This window comes from Microcebus murinus, chromosome 14 (genome assembly GCF_040939455.1).
Source record: "Microcebus murinus isolate Inina chromosome 14, M.murinus_Inina_mat1.0, whole genome shotgun sequence".
Classification (NCBI taxonomy): Eukaryota; Metazoa; Chordata; class Mammalia; order Primates; family Cheirogaleidae; genus Microcebus; species Microcebus murinus.
In genome coordinates this window covers 50,518,371-50,544,534 of record NC_134117.1, presented here as the reverse complement: position 1 = coordinate 50,544,534, position 26,164 = coordinate 50,518,371, and the positions used below count along the sequence as shown (strand labels likewise).

Here is a 26,164-nt window from a genome sequence, read left to right as displayed (position 1 = left end):
ACACATTTTCCATGAACTTTTTGAAGACCCCTCATATACAATGAGAGTTGATGGCTTGGTTCACTAAGCATGTCAATTTCATTTTCAGTATCTTTGGAGCATCTTGAGAAGCACATCTGAATTAATAAAGTTATAAAAACTTCTTTTTTGCACTCTAAATTTTAATATGTAAATATAATACACCATTTAAAAATATGCCTGGCTTTGTGGAATGTTAAACTTGCAGAATTAATAAAGTAGAAATTTCTTCTTTTCATATTACTTGAAGCCTCTAATTTAGGACTATTTCAGTGGGGAGCTTCTTCCTGTATCTATGGTGAAAGTGTGTCTTCATAGCCTAGCATATATTTACGGACTAAAGAAAAGCAAGCAAATCCAATCTCTCTAATGCTGCAAGCCTAGAGATTTTCCATATGAGATGGACCCCTAAAATCTGAGAAAGAGGGGAAGAGGAGGGTTATATATTTGTGACAAAAAGTAATGTTAATAAGACACAGATGTGGACCCTACATTAGAATCATCTTTGCTGCAAGTTCCAATGAAAGTTTTTGTGTTCCTTGTAAAAATATAGCTGATTTTATAATGAAAAAGGAATGATGATATAGGAATTATTTTACAGAATAACTTGAAAGCTAACTTAACTGGTTGCTGGTATTCCTTCAAGAGATGGGAGACCTTTTCAAACAGCATATGCACACTCCCCTCTCTTTCCCCTGGGTGAGAATCATCTGCTATAGTGAGTCACAGTCACCAATGAGAGTAGGTTATATCTCTTAGGTGAGTTGGGGTGAAAAATAAAGTTCAGCTTCCTCTTTTTTTCCACAGGAGTGCCAAGCCCTATTTACTTTCTGAAATAAAAAATGAATCATTGAAAACATCACTTGACTTTACTTGAATCAATATTAAATAAATATATTGGGATATTTTAAAAGAAAACAGAAGTACAAACAACTTATAAAAGTGAATAACTTGAAAGTTGCAAATGTATTTTTTTGATGGAAGCGCAAAGTTCTTATACAATGTTCTTTTCACATTTCTTACTTCTCTGGCATTTATTATAAGGAACAAAGCATTTCTGGAATGCTCATTTTAATTTCAAAGCCCAGGCTATTCTATGGAAAACATTTGGTGCATAGAAGATCTGAACAATAGAGGAGGAATGTGCAGTGGGAAGCATCATGAATTGTGGCACTTAAAATACATTCTGAAGGAACATTTTAGACAATGGTACTTATTCTTCATTTTAAACAAAGGTTTTAAATGAGGTGTTATAATTTGTCTTAATCTGGACAAATATCTTTTAAATCTCAATATATAAATTAGACTGACAGTAGTGAGATATTTGCAGTTTGTGAAAACCCATACAATAAATTAGGCTTATTGTCATCCTTATATAATCCATGATGAAGACACATGATCCTATTTAGCTACTTATAAAGCATATAGCATGTGCTTTGTTAACTGCCTTCATTACATTTAGCATGGGGGGCCCAAGAGCAAGAAAAGATTAGGCCAAGAGAGAACACCTTTGATAAAGATTCCCATAATGAATTTTTGCATCCGTGTGGGGAGTGAACTAGAAAATACACATTAAATGCCAACCAAAATTTGTGTCATGTTATGCATTTTACAGAATACTTTACCTTATTTAACCTTCCCGTAGTCTTATAGGACAATATGGTTGTTCTTATTTCCTAAGAGAGGAAAACAAAGACTTGCTGTAAGACATTTCACTCTGGGTCGTGAACATGGAAACAAAACAAATTTGAATAAAACAGACAAAAATTATTTTCATCCACATATTTCCCCAATAGCTTATAAGTTTTTTCTCTGTTTCTCACTAAAAGCTGGGTCCAGATATTTAGGTAAACAAACATCTAATGCTCTATCAATAACCAATAAGCAAAATCTCTAGGGGCTGTGAGCAGGAAGGTTATGTATATATAGTCTGTTGCCAAAGACATGATGCATAATTATCATAAGGCTTGACTATTTGATGACACGCAGGAGCCTAGCTTTCAATAGGAGTTTCAGATCTTATATTTTAAATACTGGATGCAAGTTTTTTCCCCCCATTCCTCTATGATGGGGATTTCAAGCTTTGTTTACAAAAATGTTATCCAAAATTTGTAACTAAGATCCAAGGTTTAATTAAGAAATGGAAGAAATTGGTATTTTGCATAATGTAATTCATTATGATGTTTTTGTTTCTAAATAGAAATGCTTAATTTTCATCTTCAAATAATGTTATCATGAGTTTGTTCTTTTTTTTTGGTTAAAATTCATTTCTTTCCTTTTTTGTTTTTTTCCCCAACTTTATTAAGGTAAAATTGATAAAATTTGTATATATTTATGGTGTAAGGAACACATCCATCACCTCACATACTTGTGGTAAGGAGTTTGTTGTATTTTAAACAAATTTACAAAAGAAATACATGCTCATCATTAACATATTCAGGCAATTCAAAATACAGATGCTAAAAAGTCCCTCTCTTCAACTACCCTATTTATCAAGCCATTTAGATAATAAATATTTATTGAACACCTACTTTGTGCATTGTTAGGGATATAGAGAACAAAGTGTATTTCATGCTTTCATAGAGTTTACATTTTTAGTATTGGCAGCACACAATAAACATATAAACAAAAATGTCATGCTCTGTGAATGTTTTGAGGAAAAACAAAGTGGGGTAAGGGAACAGATTAAGAGAGGATATAGATGGGGTGAGCAGGAAAGGCCTCTTGATCGGGGACTTTGAGCAGGACTTATTTGCTTTAGAAGCCAACTGATTTAGGGGAGAGGATAGGAAGCAGGTCAGAGAGGTTACAAAGGGTATGAGAGTAGGTCATAGTAAGGATTTGGGCTTTGTCCCCTTGAGGTAACCACCGTTTTGTATATTTCAGAGTGTTCCCCTCTTTCCCAATATTAGTAATCTCTATTCTCAGCCTAAATAGACTAATACTTACTGACTCAATTATAATTACTTTTGCCTTCCTCTTGAAATAGATTGCTGCCTATGAAGTGATATGTTTTATTTTATAATTATTTGATATTTTGGAGATATATACTTTTCTGTTTTTCTTTGTTCTATCAAGGTTCTGTATTTTTTTTCCACATGAAGTTTCTGCAATTAAAACAATTGCACATATACTCACACACAGTGTTCTAAAGCATTCTTCCAATAGTAAAATTTGATGAGATTCAATCTCTACGGCTCTCCCTTCCTTTCTGTCTTTACTTGGGAACTCTGTGGTAGCTGATGCTACTGCTCTTGGTGCCATGACTTGATGTTTGGGGATGTACCAACAGTACTGGGAATGTATTATGTTACTATGAAATACAGTTGACTCTTGAACAACATGGGTTTGAACTGCGCAGGTCCACTTATATGTGGATTTTTAAAACTAAAAGTTATACTGAGTGTGCCTGCCTCCCCTTCCATCTCCTCCACCTTTTCTACCTTTGCCACTCCAAAGATAGCAAGACCAACCCCTCTTCTTCCTCTTCAGCCTACTCAATTTGAAAACCATGAGGATGAAGACCTTTATGATAATCTACTTCTACTTAATGACTAGTAAATACATTTTCACTTCCTTATGATTTTCTTAATAACATTTTCTTTCTTCTAGCTTACATTAGTATAAGAATACAACATGTAATACATATAACATACAAAATATGTGCTAATCGACTGTTTATGTTATCAGTAAGGCTTCTAGTCAACAGTAGGCTATTAGTAGTTAAGTTTGGGGCAGCCAAAAGTTATACTTGTATTTTCAACTGCATGGGAGGATTATACCCCTAACCCTCAAGTTGTTCAAGGGTCAACTGTACTTCCTTTTTTTCCCTTGGCTATGATATCCCAGGACTGTGTTCTCCTCACAATTTGTCTAATGAGTGGTTTGTATTTTTTCAATTTTAGGTTACTACACTTGTAAATTGCCCCCAGAATCCTTCTAACAGGAAAAAAGGACGTTCAAAAAGAGCCAAGGTTCTTCTAGCTTCTGTGGAGGAAGCAACATGGAATTTACTAGACAAGGGAGAGAAGATTGCTCAGGAAGCTACAGTTTTAAAGGGTGAGCTTACTGCTGCACTTGAGGAAGTTCGCAAAGAAAGTGAGTACTCTAGTTCTGGTCAGGAGCAGACTACATACCCTTAGGGTGTTAGTTACTGAATTAGATTTGTGAGTGTTTTATTTTTGTTGACTTGAGTTTATTAGTCTTTTGCAGAGCTGTGAAAAGCCAGCTGTGGGAGGCAGAGTGCCTCATTAGACAGCTCCAAGGCTTAGAGTCCCAGTCCTGGCTCTTCCTTTTAGTTATTTAGTCCCTGTAGGCAACTCCTTCCACTACTGCATCATGCCATAGGTTATGCATAATAAACAAAGAGAAGAGTATCTTTTTATGGTCATAGAAATAATGAGAAATTAGTAATGAAGCTGAAGACATATTTGCCCATACATAAATAAATTATAAAGTTCCTTGTAAACAGTTGGGAGATAGACATTTCAGACCTGATTATCTCAGAAGTACATTTTTAATTTTTCAAATTTCTGGAGATTTAGATTTCTTAAACTGTTTTTAATGCTTTGTGTAAACTATGCATAACCCATGTTGCTACTTTGTTAATATTACATAATAAAAACATATATTTCACCTTTAGATATCTTTACTTATGATAATACAGCAATTCTCTAATGAATATAAGTCTCATCTGCAGGATTTTTTTTTTTTTTGAGACAGTGTCTCACTTTGTTGCCCAGGCTAGAATGAGTGCCATGGCATCAGCCTAGCTCACAGCAACCTCAAACTCCTGGGCTCAGGCGATCTTCCTGTCTCAGCCTCCCAAGTAGCTGGGACTACAGGCATGTGCCACCATGCCTGGCTAATTTTTTGTATATATAGTTTTAGTTGTCCATTTAATTTCTTTCTATTTTTAGTAGAGACGGGGTCTTGCTCAGGCTGGTTTTGAACTCCTGACCTCGAGCAATCCGCCCACCTCGGCCTCCCAGAGTGCTAGGATTACAGGTGTGAGCCACCGCGCCTGGCCCTGCAGGATATTTTTAAAGGAATTGTTCAGTGTTCTTTGGTCAATGGAATGATTTTATATACATCTGCTTGCTGCACGTAGCTATTTTGGAAAGAAAAAGAAAGTTGAATTTTCCTATTCAGCTTTGTAAAAGAGATTTGGGAATTTCAAATATTTTAGACCCCAACCCCCAATATACTTCTTTAAGAAAATCAAGAAGTCTTTGCTAATTAAATAATTAAAATGAATACCCTAGCCATGATAAGCCTTGAGTCAAATGTGTGATACTGGGGATGTTTATTATATACTTTATTTTTTAATTATTCTGTTTATTTATTTATTTATTTATTTATTTTTTTGAGACAGAGTCTCACTTTGTTGCCCAGGCTAGAGTGAGTGCCGTGGCGTCAGCCTGGCTCACAGCAACCTCAATCTCCGGGGCTCAGCGATCCTACTGCCTCAGCCTCCCGAGTAGCTGGGACTACAGGCATGCGCCACCAGGCCCGGCTAATTTTTTGTATATATATTTTTAGTTGGTCAATTAATTTATTTCTATTTTTGGTAGAGACGGGGTCTCGCTCAGGCTGGTTTCGAACTCCTGACCTTGAGCAATCCGCCCGCCTCGGCCTCCCAAAGTGCTAGGATTACAGGCGTGAGCCACCGCACCCGGCCTATTCTGTTTATTTTTAACAAATTCTATTATGTGTATTTAAGGTATGTGATATGATGTTATATGATACATATAATAGTAACATTGTTACTATAGTGCAGCAAATTAACATATTCCTCATCTCACGTGGTACTTTTGTATGGCAAGAGCATCTAAAATCTCACTTAGCAAAAATCCTGAATGCAATACAATATCATTAACTATAGTACTCATGCTTTATATTAGATCTCTAGACTTGTTTATCCTACATATTTGCTACTTTATCCTTTGACCTACATCTCCTCATTTCTTCTGTTCTTCTCCTTAGATTTGGTAAACACTATTTTATTCTCTATCTCTGTATATTTGATTTTTTTTACATTCCCCATACAAGTGAGGTTATGCAATATTTTTCTTTCTGTGTCTGGCTTATTTCACTTAGTATAATGTCTTCCAAGTTCATCATGCTGTGACAAATGGCAAGATCTTCTTTTTTATGGCCGATAATATTCCTTTGTTTGTATATGTCCCACAGTTTCTTTATTCATTCATCTATCCACAGACACTTAGGTAATTTCCTTTTAATATCTTGGCTATTGTGAATAATGCTGCAATGAATATGGGAATGCAGATGTCTTTATGAGGTGGTGATTTCATTTACTTTGGTTATATACCCAGAAGAGGGATTGCTAGGTCATATGGTAGTTCTACTTTTAATTTCTTTAGGAACTTTCATACTCTTTTCCATGATGGCTATACCTTGTAATATACTTTATATGCAATTTATATTTTATAAGAATTCTTCAGACAATATATAGAAAACAAAATGCTAACAATAATCTGAAATGAATTTGTCATTCCTCCCGGCTCCCTACTGGCATAGTCCCATTCTTTCTCCTGAGTTCTGTATCATTGTCTTCTTAGTCACCATGTCAGTTCAGACTCTTCCTTTTCATTCCACCTTCTCTTTCAATTAGTCTCTAACTTCGATGAATTTTATCTCCTTGTATCTCTTAGATCTGCTCCTTCTCCTCCATTACCGACATTGCTTCCTGAATTTAGGATTACTGCATTAGCCTTGCCCCATACCAAAATCAAATAGGTCTTTTAAAAATGAAAATGTGTTCACTTTACTTTCTTGCTTAAAATCCTTTTTAGTAGCTGTTGGAGGATTAAGGGAACTGTCTTTCTGGATGAAGTTCAAACTTTTAAACCTAGCTCCCAAAGCATTTCATGATTTGGCTTCTACTATCCTCTGTTATCTCATTTCCTATTACTGCTCCTCTCTCAAACTCGTCTTCAAACAAGAACTTGCAGTATCTTGAATGGCCCATGTTGCTTTATGCCTCTGTGTCTCTGTTACCAGCTACAGTAATGCCTTGCTTAATTATGGGGATATATTCTGAGAAATGTATACTTAGGCAATTTTGGTGTTACTTAGAGTGTACTTACACAAACCTACACGGTTTAGCCTGTCATCTCCTATGATAACAATGTTTTCTTCTGGAATACTTTTCTGCAGGATCCGCCTGAGTCTATTTTACAGTTAATTTTTTTATAAGTAGGAGTGCACTATAAAATGACGATGAAAAATCAGCGCAGTAGGTTTGTCTATACCGGCATCACTATAAACATGTGGGTAATATGTTGCCCTGTGATGTTACTATGGCTAGAATGTTAGTAGGCAATAGGAATTTTTCAGCTCCATTATAATCTTATGGGCCCATCATCATATATGCAGTCCCTCATTGACCAAAAATGTTGTTATGCAGCACATGACTGTTTTCTCTTTACCTGTGTTGTCCTCATTCAGCCAATTCTTACTCATGTAGCAAAGCTGAGCCCAGGTCATCTTTTCTAGGACATGTTTACTGACCCCTAAATGCTGATGTAGATGTCACTCCTCTGTGTCCTCACAGTCTCTGAGCCTCTCTTTCATAGAACTAACCACTGCATACAGCAAACATTGATTTACTTGTTTAGTAAATCTCAACTCTTAATTCCTTGAGGGTGGCAGGTACCCAAGTCTTGTTTGATTAACAATGCCCAACACATAACAGATGCCTGGTAAATATTTGTTAAATAAATTAAAAAATCGAAGCATCATTTCTCTTGGAAAATGTAATCTATTTGACAACATGGTTTCCATAAACTTCCTGATAATAAATATTTAAGGCAATGGTCATTCTTAGAAGGAAACAATAATTATCATGAGATGATATTTGCCTTTGTTTTTAAGGTAAGTCAACCTTCTTAGCTCAATAAAGGTAAATTATTTTAAAGAGAAGTTGTTAAAGAGAAGTCTGTTTGGATTCCAGGATTATGCCATACAGGATATAGCCTTCGCTATATGCTATTATTATGTGTGAAATACATATACATGTCATGCTGTATATACAACAGATACATTTGGTTAAAGATCACCAAGTGCTTTACCCTCTGATTCTTTTGACAAATTACCAAATTGAACTACTGCTTATTTCATTGTGGGAGGAAAGCAGTGAAATGGCACATGATTCTGGAATTTGGGAAATGGCCAGTGCTTATCCTATGGATAGCAGAGATAATGACAGTGAGAGCATTGTTCCCAAAAACTTGGAAGGAATTTTAGCTCAGTGGCGGGGTTGAAACACTAGGAGATTCTGATTGGAATCTGGATTCTGATGGATTCTGATACAATGAACTCTGTATAATGCTGGAAACATATTTTGAATAGTTTTCTGCTTTTATTTTTTTTTTTTAAAGGCTTTGCTCAGTGGCACACTGTGAAGGACTAATGAACAGCAACTAATAAGTTTCAAGTATTTGGAAAAGTAAAAAAATACTGGGAGTATAGACAGTTTTATTTATGTATCTATTGGCCTATTTTCAAGTAGAATTTTGAAACTTATTTAGAAAATTCCTTCTTCTAATAAAGACATAGTATAATTTGTGTAGCCTTACTACAAGATTCTATTTTATTCTGTTTTATTGCCTGGAGTTAGCTTTAGTTACAGACTTGAAATGATAAATAATGTGGGCATTTTGGTTACCTAAAGAACTTGCCTATGAAAGGTAGAACATGGGTAGTATAAGGGCAGATGGTGAAAGGAATTGTGATAGGTGGGTAGAAGTGTTGACATCTAGCAAAGGTGGTCCACATTCTAAGTGATTACTTATAGTTACTCACTTTTTTTTTTTTTTTTTTTTGAAGAGATGAGGTCTCATTGTGCTGCCCAGGCTGGCCTTGAACTTTTGGACTCAAGGCATCCTCTCACCTCAGCCTGCGGAGTAGCTGAGATTACAGGCATTAGCCACCACACTTGGCTGTTTTTATAGTTACTCATGATCTTATAGCTTACTCTAATACTTATACCTATATAATAGCAAAATATTAAATCTGGCATTTTATTTAAATCATTTTAGAAATATTTATATAACAATTATCTAGGACTTAGCTAAGAATTGTTTATAATGTCTGGATTACATGTTTTGCTTATAACATATATACTACTTTTGTATAATGTCTACTCCCCTGCAATCTACAGACTTTTCTTCACATTGATTTTATTGAATGTTTTTTTAACGATTTATTGAAGAATTATATATATATATATATATATATATATGCACACATACAGAAAAGTACATACATTATGTTGAACAACTGGACGAATTTCCACATAGTAAATGCACTCATGTAACCTCCACCCACATCAAGAAATACAATGTTACTAGAACTCTAGAAGCACTCCTTGTGTCCCCTACAGATGCCACTTTAATAACACCTTATAGGTTAGTTTTGCCTCTTTTTGAACTTTATATACATGAGATTATACAGTATGTTATCTTTTGAATCTGACTTCTTTTGTTCAGTGTTGTATGTCTGTGAGATCTCACCATTTTCATTGATGAATAGACCACAGTTTATTTATCCATTGTATTGCTGATGGACATTTGGATTGTTTCCAGTCTTTGGCTTTAATGAACTATTATCTATTATTGTTGTGTATTACTTTTGGTGCATTAATGTAGACATTCTTATTAGGTTTATACATAGGAATGAAATTTCTGGTATATATATATATATTATTGGCTTTAGTACATATCACCAATTTTCCAAAGTGAATTTTCCAATTGGCACTCTAATTAGTAGTATACATAAGTTCTAGTTGCTTCATATTCTTACTAATTTTGTGTTGAAAGTATCAGTGTCTTTAGTTCAAGTGTAGTGGTATTGTAGTTTTAATATAATAAAATTATATTATGTTTTAATCTGATAACTTTTATATATTCTAGATATGAGTCTTTTATTAGTTGTAGGTATTACAAATATCTTTTCCCTTTCATTATATTAAGGATTTTTTATATTAAAAAATTATTAATTTTAAGAAATTCCAATTTATCATTTTGTTTCTTTATGAGTAGAGATATTTGTGTTCTGTTAAAAGAACTTTGTTAAGAAAATTTCCTACAAGGTCAAGAAGACATTCTCTTATGTTATCATCTAGAGGTTTATTGTTTTACCTTTGTAATCTACCTGGAAATACATTTTTATGAATGGTGTAAGTTAGGGGTCATAGTTATAATTTATTTTTTTAATATGGAAATTCAATTTATCTAGTACCATATGTAAGCATGTGGAAGTTTAATTGTCCTAGTACCATTTACTGAAAAAAGTATTCTTTTTCCTTTGAATTAAGAAAATCAATTGGCTATATGTATATTGGTCTACTTTGGGATTCTCTTCCATATGAATATGAATCTATTCCATTGATTCATATATCTATTCTTATACTAATATCACAACAATCTTAATTACTATACTTCATAGTAAGTATTGAAATAAAAATTATTTTGATTTGGCTATTGTAGGTGCCTTGAACTTCCACAGAGATTTTAAAATATGTTTGTCAATTCTCATAAAAAAGCTTGCTGAGATTTTGATTGGGACTAAATTGGATCTATAGATCTATAGATCAATCTGTGCTGAACTGACATTTTAATAGTAATGAGTATTGTTCTCTAACAAGACTGATTCAGAAACATGATGTATCTGTTTCAGATTCAGAAACATGATGTATCTCTCCCTGTATTTTGCATACAAATCTTGCACGTATTTTGTTAAATTTATCTCCAAGTATTTCATATCTTACGATATTTTAAGTGGTACTTTAAAACATTTAATTTTAAATATATCTTCATGACATCTTTTTCTGCTTTCTCCAATTTATTTTTTAAGTCCACCTAGTGAAACTTTTTACTTCGGTTACTATACTTGTTAGTTTCTCAATTTTTTTTTTTTTTTCATTTTGGCATATTATGGGGGTACAGATTTTAAGGTTTCAATAAATGCCCTTTCCCCCCTCCCCCCACAAGTCTGATTCTCCAGCATGACCATCCCTCAGATGGTGCACATCTCGCTCATTATGTATGTATATGCCCATCCCCTTCTCCCCTCCCTCCTCCCCAATACCCTGTTACTGTAGTACCTATGTGTCCACTTAGGTGCTACTCAGCTAATACCAGTTTGCTGGTGAGTATATGTGGTGCTTGTTTTTCCATACTTTGCTGAAATTTCTTGTCTATTCATCCATTATGACCAGTCTCTTTTTAAGTCTTTGAATATATTTATAATAGCTGCTTTTAACTCCTTATTTGCTAACTACAACATCTGAGTCATCTGGGTTTTGTTTCTACTGACTGATTTTTCAGACTAAGATTAAATGGTTAAGATTTTTTATACCATATCTCATACGTCTCTTATTCTCTTTTGTGTATTTTACATTTGATTTTCTCCCCATGCTTCAATATGGACATTTTCTACTAATTTATGTTATATATAATTCTCTGTTCAGCTATGTCTATCTGATATTGAATCCAACTACTGCATTCTTACTTTTAATTATTGTAGTTTTTGGTTCAAGAATTTCTGTTTGATACATCTGGGTTCTCTGTTCTGTTCCACTGGTCAATGTCCCTGTTCTTGTGCCAGTCCCAAGTTGTTTTAATTACTATAGCCTTGTAGTATAGTTTGAAGTCTGGTAAATTGATACCTCCTGTTTTGTTTTTATTGCCTAGGATTGCTTTTGCTATACGCGGTCTTCTCTGGTTCCATATGAAGTATAAAATTATTTTTTCTATGTCTGTGAAAAATGATGATGATATTTTAATAGGAATTGCATTGACTCTGTAGGTCACTTTGGGTAGTATAGATGTTTTAACAATGTTGATTCTGCCAAGCCATGAGCATGGTATGCTCTTCCACCTGTTTACATCCTCTGCTATTTCCTTCTTCAGTGTTTCATAGTTCTCCCTGTTGAGTTCTTTTACCTCCTTAGTTAAATATATTCATAGGTACTTTATTTTCTTTGTTGCTATTTTGAAGGGAATTGAGTCTTTGATTTGGTTCTCACTTTGACTGTTGTTGGCATATATGAATGCCTCTGATTTGTGTGTATTGATTTTGTATCCTGAGACTTTAATAAATTCATTTATCAATTCAAGGAGTCTCTTGATTGAATCCTTGGAGTTTTCTAGGTATAATATCATGTCATCAGCAAAGAGTGAGAGTTTGATCTCTTCTGCTCCCATTTGGACGCCCTTAATTCCGCTCTCTTGTTTGGTTGCTATAGTGAGGACTTCCGGCACTATGTTGAATAGAAGTGGAGATAGTGGGTAACGTTGCCTTGTTCCAGTTCTAAGTGGGAATGCTTTCAATTTTTCCCCATTCAGTATAATGTTGGCTGTGGGTTTGTCGTATATGGCTTGTATTATTTTTAGGTAAGCCCCATCTATGCCTATTTTGTTAAGCATTCTTATCATAAAAGGGTGTTGAATTTTGTCAAATGCTTTTTCTGCATCTATTGAGAGGATCATATGGTCTTTGTTTTTGCTTCTGTTTATATGGTAAATTACATTTATAGATTTGCGTATGTTGAACCATGCCTGCATCCCTGGGGTGAAGCCCACATACACTGGGGAAAAGAATCCTTATTCAATAAATGGTGCTGGGAAAACTGGATAGCCACATGTAGAAGACTGAAACAGGACCCACACCTTTCACCTCTCACAAAAATCAACTCACACTGGGTAACAGACTTGAACCTTAGGTGTGAAACTATTAGAATTCTAGAGGAAAATGTTGTAAATACTCTTCTAGACATTGGCCTGGGCAAAGAATTTATGAAGGAGAACCCAAAGGCAATCACGGCATCAACAAAAACAAATAAATGGGACCTGATCAAACTAAAAAGCTTCTGAACAGCCAAAGAAACTGTTAAGAGAGCAAACAGACAACCCACAGAATGGGAGAGAATTTTCGCAAGCTACACACCCGATAAAGGGCTGATAACTAGAATCTATTTAAAACTCAGGAAAATCAGCAAGGAAAAATCAAACAACCCTGTCAAAAAGTGGGCAAAGGACATGAACAGAAACTTTTCAAAAGAAGACAGAATAATGGCCGATAAACATATGAAAAAATGCTCAACATCTCTAATCATCAGGGAAATGCAAATCAAAACCACAATGAGATATCACTTATCTCCAGTGAGAATGGCCTTTATTAACAAGTCCCCAAACAATAAATGTTGGTGTGGATGTGGAGAGATAGGAACACTCCTACATTGCTGGTGGGACTGCAAACTAGTTCAGCCTCTGTGGAAAGCAATATGGAGATACCTTAAAGTGATACAAGTGCATCTACCATTTGTTCTAGTAATCCCATTATTGGGCATCTACCCAAAAGAAAAAAGTCACTCTATGAAAAAGACACCTGAACTCGAATGTTTCTAGCAGCACAATTCACAATTGCAAAGATGTGGAAACAACCCAAGTGTCCATCAATAAATGAGAGGAATAAAATGTGGTATATGTATACCATGGCGTATTATTCAGATATGAGAAACTATGGTGATATAGCACCTCTTATATATTCCTGGATAGAGCTGGAACCCATTCTATTAAGTGAAGTATCCCAAGAATGGAAAAATAAGCACCCCATGTACTCACCAGCAAATTGGTATTAACTGATCAATACCTAAGTGGACATATAGGAATAACATCTACCGGGTGTCCGGCAGGTGGAGGGGGGGAGTGGGTATATACATACATAATGAGTGTGATGCGCACCACTGGTGAGATTGGCACACTTGAAGCTCTGACTCGAGGGGACAGGGGGACAAGGGAAATATATGTAACCTTAACATTTGTACACCCATAATATGCTGGAAAAAATAAAAAAAAGGAAAAAAAAAAGAAAAGAATTTCTATTTGATACATTTTTATAAATTCTAATTTCCTGCTCAAATTTTCATCGTGCCATCATTTTCTTTAAACATTTTAATTATAGTTAATTTTGATATCTTATATGTCCAATGTATAGCTTTCTTATAGGTTTGTCTCTATTGTCTGTTTTTTCAAGTTTCTGATCTTGTTTCCTGGTATGTTGGGTAATTTTTGATTGTATGCTGGGAATCATGTATAAAAATTATAGAATTAATTTTAAAAGGTTGTTGAAATTCCAGTTGAAAGCATGGGATATTTACTATACTCTTGCCAGGCAGGCCAAGAACTCCAATCTTATATTCCTAACTTCTTGAAAGAGTACTTAAAATTATTTGCCCAGCTTCTTCTATCATCTGCCACTTTCTTTGGACTTCTCTGTTGTTCAGTCTTTCTACCATTTGGCTTCTCATAATCATATATAAAAAGTCAACTCCAGGTGGATTTAGGATCTAACTGTCAAAAACAAAATTAAAAAAGTCAATGAAAAATAAGGGTTATTTTTTTTTAGGCAAGATTTATTAAACATGAGGCAAAAAGCTATAGGAAAAGATTGATACATTTTACTATATCAAAATTAAGAACATTTGTACATCAAAAAACATTCTTAAAGAAAATGAAAAGACACCTTTGGAAAAGAAATTGGTATAAACACAGGAGATTAATAACAAGAACATATAGAGAACTCTTACAAATCAATAAGAAAAGCAAAATGAACCAAAAAGAAAATGGGCACAAAAATAATTTTACAGAAGAGTAAACATATACCATTAATAAAAGTATAAAGAGATGTTTGACTTTATTAGTGAGAGAGAAAGATATATAAGTGAGATACCATATTATGCAATTCAATTGGTAAAAATTAAAAATTCTGATAATGTCATGTGTTTGAAAGATTTTGAAACAAAAGGATCTTTTAAACATTGCTTGTGGGAATGTAAAATTGGTACAACTACTTTGAAAAACAGTTTTGTTATTCTACTTTTGTCAAATGCCAAAGTTCCATATGTATATGGCTATGTTTCTGGACTTAAATCAATTATATTTCTGGTGTTGTTGGTGTGTAGAAACCAATTGAAATTTTTAAATTGGTACTTGTTGAGGTGTTATTTCTGAAATGAAACATTTTAATGGTAATTTTAAAAAGCAGGAATCATTTGAAATGTGCAAAAACAACTGGTCTGTTTTTCTTTGGGACCCCTGAGGATGGTAAGACTATGGTACTCATGCGAGTAACAAATTTTAAAAAAGTGGTATAATGCTGTACATGGCACTTTTTATTCCCACATGAAATTGTAAAGAACAAAGAGTTGTTATAACAGATTTAATATACTTTGTATTCATAAACATTTAAAAATATATGCTGTTCTCAGTTCTATACTTTTAAAGATGCTATTTTTCCTAATATGCAGAAAAATATATACAGTATAGTATGATACATGGTCTATTGTGATAGCTGGGATAACTCCACTTTGAGGTGTTTGTTAGCATCATGAGTTGTCTTTCAGAATAAATTCTTGAGATAAATAGTAAACAAAGTTATTTAGTCTTGTTGGGAAAAAAGATAACATGATTTGAATGTAACAAAAGTCTTAAAGATTTGTTAAATTTAAAATTGTAGAGGAAACTTGGTTGAATTTACTTTAAATGTGACTTAGTATTACTATAAGGGTGCAGAGGGTAGGGTTCTCAGTTATCCAAGTTTTAGCTTTTGCCTTCAGCTATTAAAAAAATTTCAGATGGAATTATAGATTTGAATTACAATGAAAAAAAAAGGCATTTTCTTGTGTTTTCATTAATGCCTTGATGAAGATAAAAGGAATAGGACAAAATTAGTGGAATAGTAAATAAGCCTGGCTCCGCATTTGTTATAATCTCAAATAAAATATGGGTTTGCAATGAGAGAGAAGGATTGTACAAAGGAAATTATTAGTCAGTATATCATGGAATGTTGTTAAGAGGGAGAGAAGAGGATTACAAAAGAAGCCATATTTAAACTCTTTTCCTATGCCTTTTCCCTATTCATTTGTAAACATTTATTGAGTATCTACTGTTTACCTATTATTTTTAAATATTTGGTATCTACATTTGATACTATTTTAGGCCCCAGCAATATAAAAATAAATAATACCCTAGATACTCAGTGTCCACTGGGAGAAATTGACATGTAAACAGCTGTAATAATGTCTGATAAGTCTTTGGTCCCCAACCTCCAGGCTGCCAACCGGTACTGGCCCATGGCCTATTAGGAACTGGACCACACAGCAGGAGGTGAGAGGCAGGCAGGTGAGCCAACCTTCATCTGTATTTATAGCCACTCCACATTGTTTACATCACCACCTGAGCTCTGCCTTGCCACTTCCCATGCCCCCCATCCCTGGTCCATGGAAAAATTATCTTTCGTGAGACCGGTCCCTGCTGCCAAAAATGTTGGGGACCATTGTGATAAATGACTTTATAATGATACTGTCCAAAGGTGGTGGAATCACATTTGAAGGAGTAATAAAATAATGTATTTCTAAAGTTTTTAAATTTTTCTTTATTAAGTAGGGGGAAGATGAATCTCCTTCATATAAATACAGAGAAGTATGTATGTAATTTATAGAAATAAGTGGTCAATGCCTAGCCTGTCTTTTTCCAGAGACTTGCATTTCTTTCTATTTTTTTTAAGAATAAATATTTATTGAAACATTTTTGTAGGTCAGCCTCTGTCCTATGTGCTGAGCTGATAGAAGCGAACTAGACAGACAAGGCTTGCCTTCATGGAGCTGACTGATATTTTAGTGGGAAGATAGGCAGCAAACAAGTAAAGAGATTTGCTTTTAATTCTTAAAGGGTACAGATTCTTTTTCCTTGGACCATTTAAATATAATATTAGCATAAAACAGTTTTCTCATGCAAATATTAATTTATTTACCTTAATAATAACATAATTTTATAGTTCTAGTAAAATAAAATAAATATAAAAGTATCCTTCCTTAACTTGTGAGGGGATAACTAATTTAAGATTTTAAGAGTATTCAGGGAGAGAGTAAGATTCAGCTTTTTGGTATAGTACCCAGAAAGCCAAGATGCCTACATAGATGGAGCACAGCATTAATCAAACCCTGTATATTTTGGTGTGAATTATCTAAAGCTAGAATGTACAGTCTAGCATCAATAGCTTTGGCAGTTATGCCTACCAGAGCTAGCAATTGGACACAGGTACCATAGGGTTTATGTTCATGTATGTCAGGTGGGAGAGGACTTGCAAATTTGTTGGAAGCTTGCTACTGCTAAAATACTTCTCATCTATTTTTAATTGTGAACATTCACCAAGGCTGTCATGAACCAGTTGGAAGGCTAGGAAGATTAATGAGGAGCTTTCGAGTCCATCAGAGGCTAACTATAGCTCTCCTTTCCAAATATGGGGCTATGGTATTTTATACTAAAAGACATGCTATGCTATCTAGTATACTAATGCAGAAGCTTCCCAACTGCACATTTGTAAAGCTTAGGCCTACAGAAACAGACTACTTGTCCCACTTTACATGGGTCATGCGTATTTCTGACAGGTAGGTGATATAGCTAGGAACTAGGGGATTGACTCTCTCTGGTGTGAAATAAATGTCTATATTAAAAAACGTGCAGATTCCTCATGTGTATAATATATGTATTCAGGGTATATTTTCTATTTATTCCTCTTTCTACATTCTCATAGTTCTTCATTTCAATGATTTGTAAGACCACAGGTTTACAGGCTTTTTTCCAGCAGGAATTAGGAATCAAGACTTGCCATCATCCATATTAGTCAGAGAAAACGATTACTTCTAGAAACGATTATTCCTGGAAAATCGTACCCTGGAAGTGTAATTAGTCTTCCTATCAGTATTCTTGGATACTTAAACAATAAATGCCATTATAGAATTTCCAATATTGAACCTTTAAATGTTGCCTATTGTCTCCCTGATTTTTCTATCCCTATGTTCTTTTTTTTTTTTCTTTGTAAAAGGAACTAAATTGTATACCAGGGAGCTAGAGTTTTTTTGTTTTTTTAAAATTACTGGTATCTATTTTGGGTCACCTTACTTGTATTGAAAGAGCTTATAAAACTCAGCTGTACTGAATATTTATTTATAAAAGAAAATATCAGTTCAATTTTAGTTATCTCTCCCTAAGTAACAGATCAGCTCCATCCTGTCTGTTCAAAAACATTGCAGTTAAGACTTAGATGAAATGTTTGGTATTTACCACCAGTACCCACAGCCTATATATGGTTTTTTTTTTAATTTATTTTATCTTTTGTTTTTTTTATTAGAAGAGTGCCAAGTGTGGACTATATATGGTTTCAAAGGTACCAGCTGCTGTCCTCATTATTTCCATGTCTTGCTATGTTGATGTTATGTGCATCTAACTGTTACTATATTTCAAGAGTGTTCTTAGATGAGCATTACGTTATAAATACAACAGTCTTTTCAGCTAAGTTCAATGTGCTTCAGAAGATGGAGTTCATTCTTCATTTGAAAGGGAATGATGAACTCTTGTTCTAACACATTTTAACATGCATGCATGGTGTCCTGTAGCTGGCGGAATGTTTACAGAAACATTTCTATTGAAGACTGATGAGCTAATTAGCTACATTGCTTGTAAACTACTAATTGCTGGAAAACACTCAACATGGTATCCCTTAGTGTTCACTTGAAAAATCTGCAGCAGACTTTTCTTATAGTGCATTCAATATTTTTAGCACCCATTATGAGGTGTGTGGGCGATTGGGAAGTACTTAATGTATGTGTGTAGCCATCCCAATTTTAGTCACTTGATATGCTGGACATATAGACAGGCTGATTTGAGAAATAATTTTAATGCTGATTTTGAAAGTATGAGAAATTCTGTAAGCCATGTACCATTTTCTTTGAAATATAATTCAAAGACTGGAGCAAAGATTTAATGCATGTTAACAGACTGACTTCTAAGTGATGAGTCCTAGAAACTAAAATGTGACCCGCAATCTCAGCAGGGGAAGAGTCTGAAATCAAAGGTGTGATTCGTATATTAATATTAGCCATGGCTCTGCTTTCCTCTACAGCTATTGGAGATGGTCAAATCTGAAGTCATTTCATAAGTGTGTGCAAAGGTAACAGAGTAGTGTACTGCTAACAAGTGATCTAATGTTTATGCTCAAGGAAGATGAGTCTGAACATTATTGTTGTGTTGCAGATTCTAGCATTAGAGAGTAGACTAAACTATTGGCAGTATCTCAGGGTCAGGAAAAAAATATTAAGAATTTCCATCCTTGACTCTTTCTTCTCATCTCTTTCTTCAGTTTCAAAGGAAGTGATGTTCCTTTTCACTCTTTAAAACTAATCTTTTTAATCATTACTTGTATCCTAGCTCATCTCTTCCCTCTCTTGAGAAATTTTTATTCTAGAATTATCTTCTCTTTCTCTAGCATGTTGATTCATCTTCCTTTTCATTGATTCTTTATTCATACATATTAGCTTGCCCCTACTTGATAACTGGCAAATATTCAATTAAAATTCCATTTTCTTTTAGTCTACTCTCTTCTCAAACTCTGAATCCTGTTTTAGCTTATCTATTCTACTGCTTGGCCTATTTATTGTTTAATTCAATTATTAATACTTTTGCACAATTTTAATTCTCTTCAAATCTTGTGCTGCATTTGGCATTTATTTGCTCACCTTGAAACTTTTTCTTCTTCTATTTGAGGACAGGATTCTCTAAATTCTCCTATGACTTTTCCACACCCTTCTTCTCTTTCCTCATTGATCTCTGCCTCTTGTCTCCTAACTATGATTTTTCTTAAGTCTTAGTCTTGGTCCTGTCTGTTCCCTCTTCTTTTCTTGGGGACCTTTTTCATTCTCATGATTTGAATTTTAATTGATATATTGACAATTTTTAGTTCTCATATAAAGCTCCGTTTCCAAATTCTGAATGTCTCTCAATCATTTTTCTAAATTTTCTTGAACTACATTGGCACATAGATAATCATGTTGAATTCATTTTCACAAATAAAGGTCATTCTTGGGAATGTTTGGTGCTCAACATACTAGTTGAAACTCTACTCACATCTTCCCTAGTAAGCAATGATGCATACTGTGGACAACACTACTGCTCTAACCATTTACTTGATGGTTCCACTTGGCTGTTTTGGTATTACCTTACACACTCATAGTGTATATACTGAACTCACCATCTTCTTTCACAAACCCTTTACAAACTTTTCTATCTCTAGCATTATCTGACTTGAACTCTCAGCACATTTGGCACAGTTGATTATTTTCTCTTTTCCAGAATACTCTTGTTTTCTTGGCTAATGGAGCACCACAGAGTACTGGTTTCTTCTTTAGCTTTTTGGCTACTTTTTCTCAATCTCCTTTTTAGTTCATTTTCTAACTGGTCATCCAATGTTGGAACTCCTCAAAGCCTGATCATTGCACTGGATGGATGGAAAGCTAAGTGGGAAATAAACTTGGAATGATAGATTTGGAATAGATCTTGGAGTCCTTGAATGACAAGATACAGATGCTGAGGCATCCTTAGGAGATATTTTAGTTAAACTAACAGGAGTAGGTCCCTGCTTTAGGAAGATTTATCTTGCATTAATATGTAGAAGATAGACAGGTTACATCTCCATAGTGCCTTTCTAATATTAATGATGATAACACCTACAATAATATTAATTAGTATTTATGTGTCTTAATGAGATAATTCACATAAAGCATTGATCACAGTGGTGGACATAGACATTAATTCTCACTATAAACCAGTATTATTATTCTCTCTATTCTATAGTTGAGGAGATTTAAGTCTAGAAAGAAGAAAATGACTTACCTAGAGTCACCTGGTTAGTTATCGGTAGAGTTGGGACTGCCTTTCATGATGCTATACTAAAGAAATATTTATTGACTGGTAATTATACATCTGTATTCTCCTTTGGTTTTACTGTCATTTAATATATGTTTGTCTGCTCATTCTAAGTATCTTTGAAATTGCTTAAGAATTATGCTCTAGTACAGCCTCAAATTGTGATCCTTAGAAAATAAGTGTTCCTGGAGATGTTAAGAACACTTCTGTGAGAAAAAGCATCAAATAAATTCATAAAACTCTTGATTAAAATTTTTAAGCATGGGCTCTTAACCACATCTTAAAAGAATATTCTTAGTCAGTAGTTTTAAAATGCTAAATTGTATTGCAAATCTCCAAGGGGGGATTATAGTCGATTACAGTTTATGTAGGTTGGGCTCCCTGAGAAGCAGAAGCCAAGATGGGAGTCTTATGCAAGTGATTTACTGAAGAAGCCCTGTTAAGTGAAATCAGTGTAAGGGTGAGGGAAGCTGGATAGGGCAAGAAAGAAGCTGAGCGAAGTTGAGCTAAAGCTGTACCATACTATATGGCAAACACCTACTACTTGTGGCTACTAAGAGCTTGAAATGTGCATAGTATGACTGAAGATCTGAATTTTTAATTTTATATAATTGTAACTTAAAATTTAAAAACCAATACTTGATTCAGTTATTGCATAACTTTAAAGTATGGGTATGGGAATAGACTTTTTCAACTCTAAATTTTATGATATCTAAATATAGATCAAGTATTTCTCATGAACATTTAATGTCTGAATTCAAATGTTTTATAAGAGTAAAATATATAATGGATTTCAAAGACTTAGTATAAGGAAATTTAAAAATGTCTCAATAATTTTGTATTGATTGCATGTTAAAACTATACATTTCTGATAGATTAAATAAAATATAGTTTTAAAACCAATTTACCTAGTTTTTTACATTTTAATGTTTTATTTTTTCTGTTTACTTAATTTTTTTGTAAATCTTAATGCTTTTTAAAATGTGGCTACCAAAATATTTAAATTTAAATTTGTATATATGGTTTGCCTTAGTTTTTCTACTGGACAGTGCTGAACTAAAGTCTAGTTTATTTCTGATCCCCAGGAGGTCCTGGGAATGAATGCTCCAGAGATGTTTCCCCTGAAGGCAAGGGAGTCAGCCTTTTGTGTCCCAGAATCAGTTAGTCATTGGCTAGTGACTACTCTTACTCCCCTTCCCCCCCCTCCAAAGCATAACTTCCAAGCATAATGCAGTTTTTAATATTTGGGAGGTTCTTTCATAAGCTTGACCAGAGGACTGCTATGTACTGTGTTTGATTGGACTGAAGACTACCATATGGCTAATAAGTCTCAAAGGGTGGAAGTCACTACGTTAATTTTCTTTTTTTTTTTTAATTTCAGAATATTACAGGGGTACAAACATTTTGGTTACATAATTTGCTTTTGTATGGTTTGAGTCAAAGTTATAAGTGTGCCCATCACACAGGTAGTGTGCATTGTATCTGTTAAGTGTGAATTTACCCATCCCCTCTGTCTCCTACCCACCTGCTTGATTTCCATTGAGTTTTACTTCCGTATGTGCACATAAGTGTTGATTGATTAGTTCCAATTTAGCATTGAATAGATGTGGTGTTTGTTTTTTCATTCATGCAATGCTTCACTTAGAAGAATAGTCTCCAGTTCCATCCAGGTTGTTACAAAAGATATTAGTTCACCATTTTTTTATGGCTGAGTAGTACTCCATGACATATGTATACCACACTTTATTAATTCACTCATGTATTGATGGGCACTTGGGTTGATTGCACATTTTTGCAATTGTGAATCGTGCTGCTATAAACATTCGAGTCCAAGTGTCTTTTTTATAAAATCTTTTTTTCCTTTGGGTAAATACCTAGTAGTGGGATTGCTGGATCAAATCGTAGGTCTGCATTGATTTTTTTGTGTACTATTTTATTAAATAGTGTCTGCCTTTCTGAAGCAGCTAATTATGCAATTCATTACATAGAAACAGCAACATTTGGCATATCTGTTTCTGTGCTTGTTTCTAAGTTACCTAAGTGCTAGCCAACTATCAATAATTTTAATTTCTCTTGAGAGACCCTTTTAGATTTTGTGCCCCTAAGGAGAACACTACAATTAAAAGCTATGTTGCTCTTTTATGCCCTTTAGATCAATTATCATAAAGTCATTAGGATTTGCTGTATAAACAGTGATGGGATTGGGATGGAGTCAATTCTTTGGCATTTGAGGAAGGGAAAAAAATCCAGCAAAGAAAAAAATTCTCAGAGCTAGAGATAAAATTCCTTTGTTTCTTATCCCAGTTTGTAAGCATGCAATCTAGACAGAAAAGGAAGCAAGTGTAAGCCTTGCCTGGAAAAGGGCAGCTGATAAGGCTTGAGGTACCTGAAAGAGACAACATTCCATAGCTTCTGTTTTCTATTTTCACCCTCTTGGGATTAGACTAAGACTATGAGTCAGAGAACAGGTGCATCCTCTCTTTCGTTTATTAAGTGATAGGATTGGACAGGTATTTATTGGAATATCTTGGCACTCAAAAAATAATTTCAGAAAAAAGTAAAAACTGTAAAAACTGAAAAGAGGAATAAAACATTGGCATGAAAGATGAAGACAGAATGTTAGATTATGGACTAAAGAAAATCAAGTATTAGATAAGAAATTCTAATGTCAGGTTTTTCCTTCCTTCCTTCCTTCCTTCCTTCCTTCCTTCCTTCCTTCCTTCCTTCCTTCCTTCCTTCCTTCCTTCCTTCCTCCCTCCCTCCCTCCCTCCCTCCCTCCCTCCCTCCCTCCCTCCCTCCCTCCCTCCCTCCCTCCCTCCCTCCCTCCCTTCCTTCCTTCCTTCCTTCCTTCCTTCCTTCCTTCCTTCCTTCCTTCCTTCCTTCCTTCCTTCCTTCCTTCCATATATTAGCCAAACTAAAAAATATTGTACTCTGTATCAAATACTGATAATTTCATTTAAAGAAGTTCCGATCCCTGACTTCAAGGAACTTAAAGTAGTGGAACTTAGTTTTAAGAAATTAAATGGGAATAATTATAGGAGATGAAAAAGTTCAAGATGTCATAGTACCCTTAAATATAAAAGAGTACATAGCAGTGGAATGGCAAATGAAGAGGTCTAATTGATAGTTCTTTCAGGAGATTTGAACTTTGATTCAGAGCTATAAAATATTACAGCAAAATATTCATACCATAAAAAAATCAAATAATATAGGAGAGCTTATTATGAAAAGCAAAAAAATTCTGCTCTTCTCCTTGCTAGCTACAGTCCAGCACTACAGAGAAAACCTCTTTTGCCTCCATTCCCAGACCCTGGAGAAAGCTTGTTTGATTTTAGATCTTCTGGTGGTTACTCTATAACTTTGTTATATGCTTATAACTCTTTTCTGTGATTTATTAATTTAAGAGATTATCCATTTACTCCATTTTATGAAATATGAAAACTTTATTCATCTACCTCTGTACTCTCACTTTTTCTTCCTTCCAATGTTTTATAATTTGATTTATTTTTAGTTGTACTATTATCCCTCTGTTTCATATTCTACCACCTCCAGGGTCCTGACACCTTTTGTGTCTGGTAAGAATTATAGCACCCATTCCTTCCCCCCTCTTCCAATTTTACTCTTACCTTTTCAAGGTTGTTAACATTTAAATTCTGATATGCAGCCATAATGAAGTCATCTGCATTTGTTCATTAGTTGACAGTAAAAGTTGAAAACCAATGTGCGACATTAATGTTACTGTGACTCTATACATTTTATTTTCTACTGGATAAAGTAATATGCTAAAATCATATCTCCTCCAAGAGTCTAATGTCACAGCCCCTGGGCCAATGAATAGGAAATGATTTTATGATTAAGGGCAAATGGATTTTCTTTTCCTTTGCATAAAATTATGCTACACTTTGATGTAATTTGTATTTGGACTAGGTGTTTCCTATATATACTTTTGTTTTCTCTGGAGATTCTGAATCTCTTCACCACATTCTAAAGTTTGATCTAAAGTTTCAATCATAACAGCTGTTTTGTGAAGTCTTCCTTTTTCGCCACAGAGACACCTCTTCTGAAATCCTATGTCTTTCTTTCAATTACATATCAACTTGGTTATCATCTTGAGACATCACTGAGTTAGGCACACCATATCCTTTGCCCCACATCTTTCACTTTCTGGCAGTTTCCCTTTTTCTTACCATAAAACAGCTTTGAAACTCTGTATGTCAGAATATGGAGGACTTTACTCTGCAGTCCAATAGCACCTTAGATGCTTTAGTTCTCTCCAGATGATTTTCTCAATTATGTTGGGGTAAAAAGCCCCCATTTTATGACTTGAGGGTAAGTGCTAAGCTGCTTGCCAACAGTAATAGAGAAAGGGGCAAGGAACACGGCATTTTACATGTAGGAATTCAATTTATCACCCGGTTTTAAGACCTACTGCTTATTTCTGTCTTGTGTCATGTCTGCCAACTCCAAGCCAGAGTCTCTTTGGATTCTCATGGGCAGAATGACTCTAACATTCTTTACAGACTCCTCATATCACATTTTAGACTGTAGCTTTCTCTTCTTGTTTTTATCTGCCAACACACTTACATCAGCTTTCCATCTTCCAGCAGGCTCTCAACTGCTGTTGACTACTCCTAACAATCTTGTTAAGGTTTTATTCCTTTTTTGTAGTTTTCTATTTTCATCAGCAAGGTCTAGGAAAATACTTGGTTAAATAAGAGTGCTCATGGTGCCATTTTGAAGGAACCGATGGACTCGATGGACCTCTCAGTTGAAGAAATGATCTGACCAAAGATAGGTTAGTAGAGTTAAAAGGATTGTGGCAAATAGTTTACCTGGAACAGAGAATGAATTAAGTGAAAATAAATAATTTAGGACTTGATGATTCAAAGTTGAGCCCACCCTGAAGAAAAGACTGCATTAATATTTTAGGAATCAGAGAGCAACCTTAAGTTCTTAAGAAGTTGAGTGTCAATATAAATAGAGTTTAGCAGGCAAGATTCAGTTATTAAAAAACATGAAACTTGGCAAAGGACATGAATGGAAACTTTTCAACAGAAGACAGAATAATGGCCAATAAACATATGAAAAAATGCTCAACATCTCTAATCATCAGGGAAATGCAAATCAAAACCACAATGAGATATCACTTATCTCCAATGAGAATGGCCTTTATTAACAAGTCCCCAAACAATAAATGTTGGTGTGGATGCAGAGAGATATGAACACTCCTACACTGCTGGTGGGACTGCAAACTAGTTCAACCTCTGTGGAAAGCAATATGGAGATACCTTAAAGCGATGCAAGTGCATCTACCATTTGTTCCAGGAATCCCATTATTGGGCTTCTACCCAAAAGAA

General features: G+C 34.5%; 1 protein-coding gene across 2 annotated transcripts in view; it reads left to right on the top strand.

Annotated features, from left to right (window-relative positions):
- CTNNA3 (catenin alpha 3) overlaps positions 1–26,164 on the top strand; it is a 1,492,617-nt gene that overhangs the window by 61,918 nt on the left and 1,404,535 nt on the right. For both annotated transcript variants that reach the window (XM_012762717.2, XM_012762715.2), the window contains exon 3: positions 3,924–4,116. In XM_012762717.2, coding sequence (XP_012618171.2) covers positions 3,924–4,116 — 193 coding nt within the window. The remainder of the gene's footprint in view (positions 1–3,923; positions 4,117–26,164) is intronic.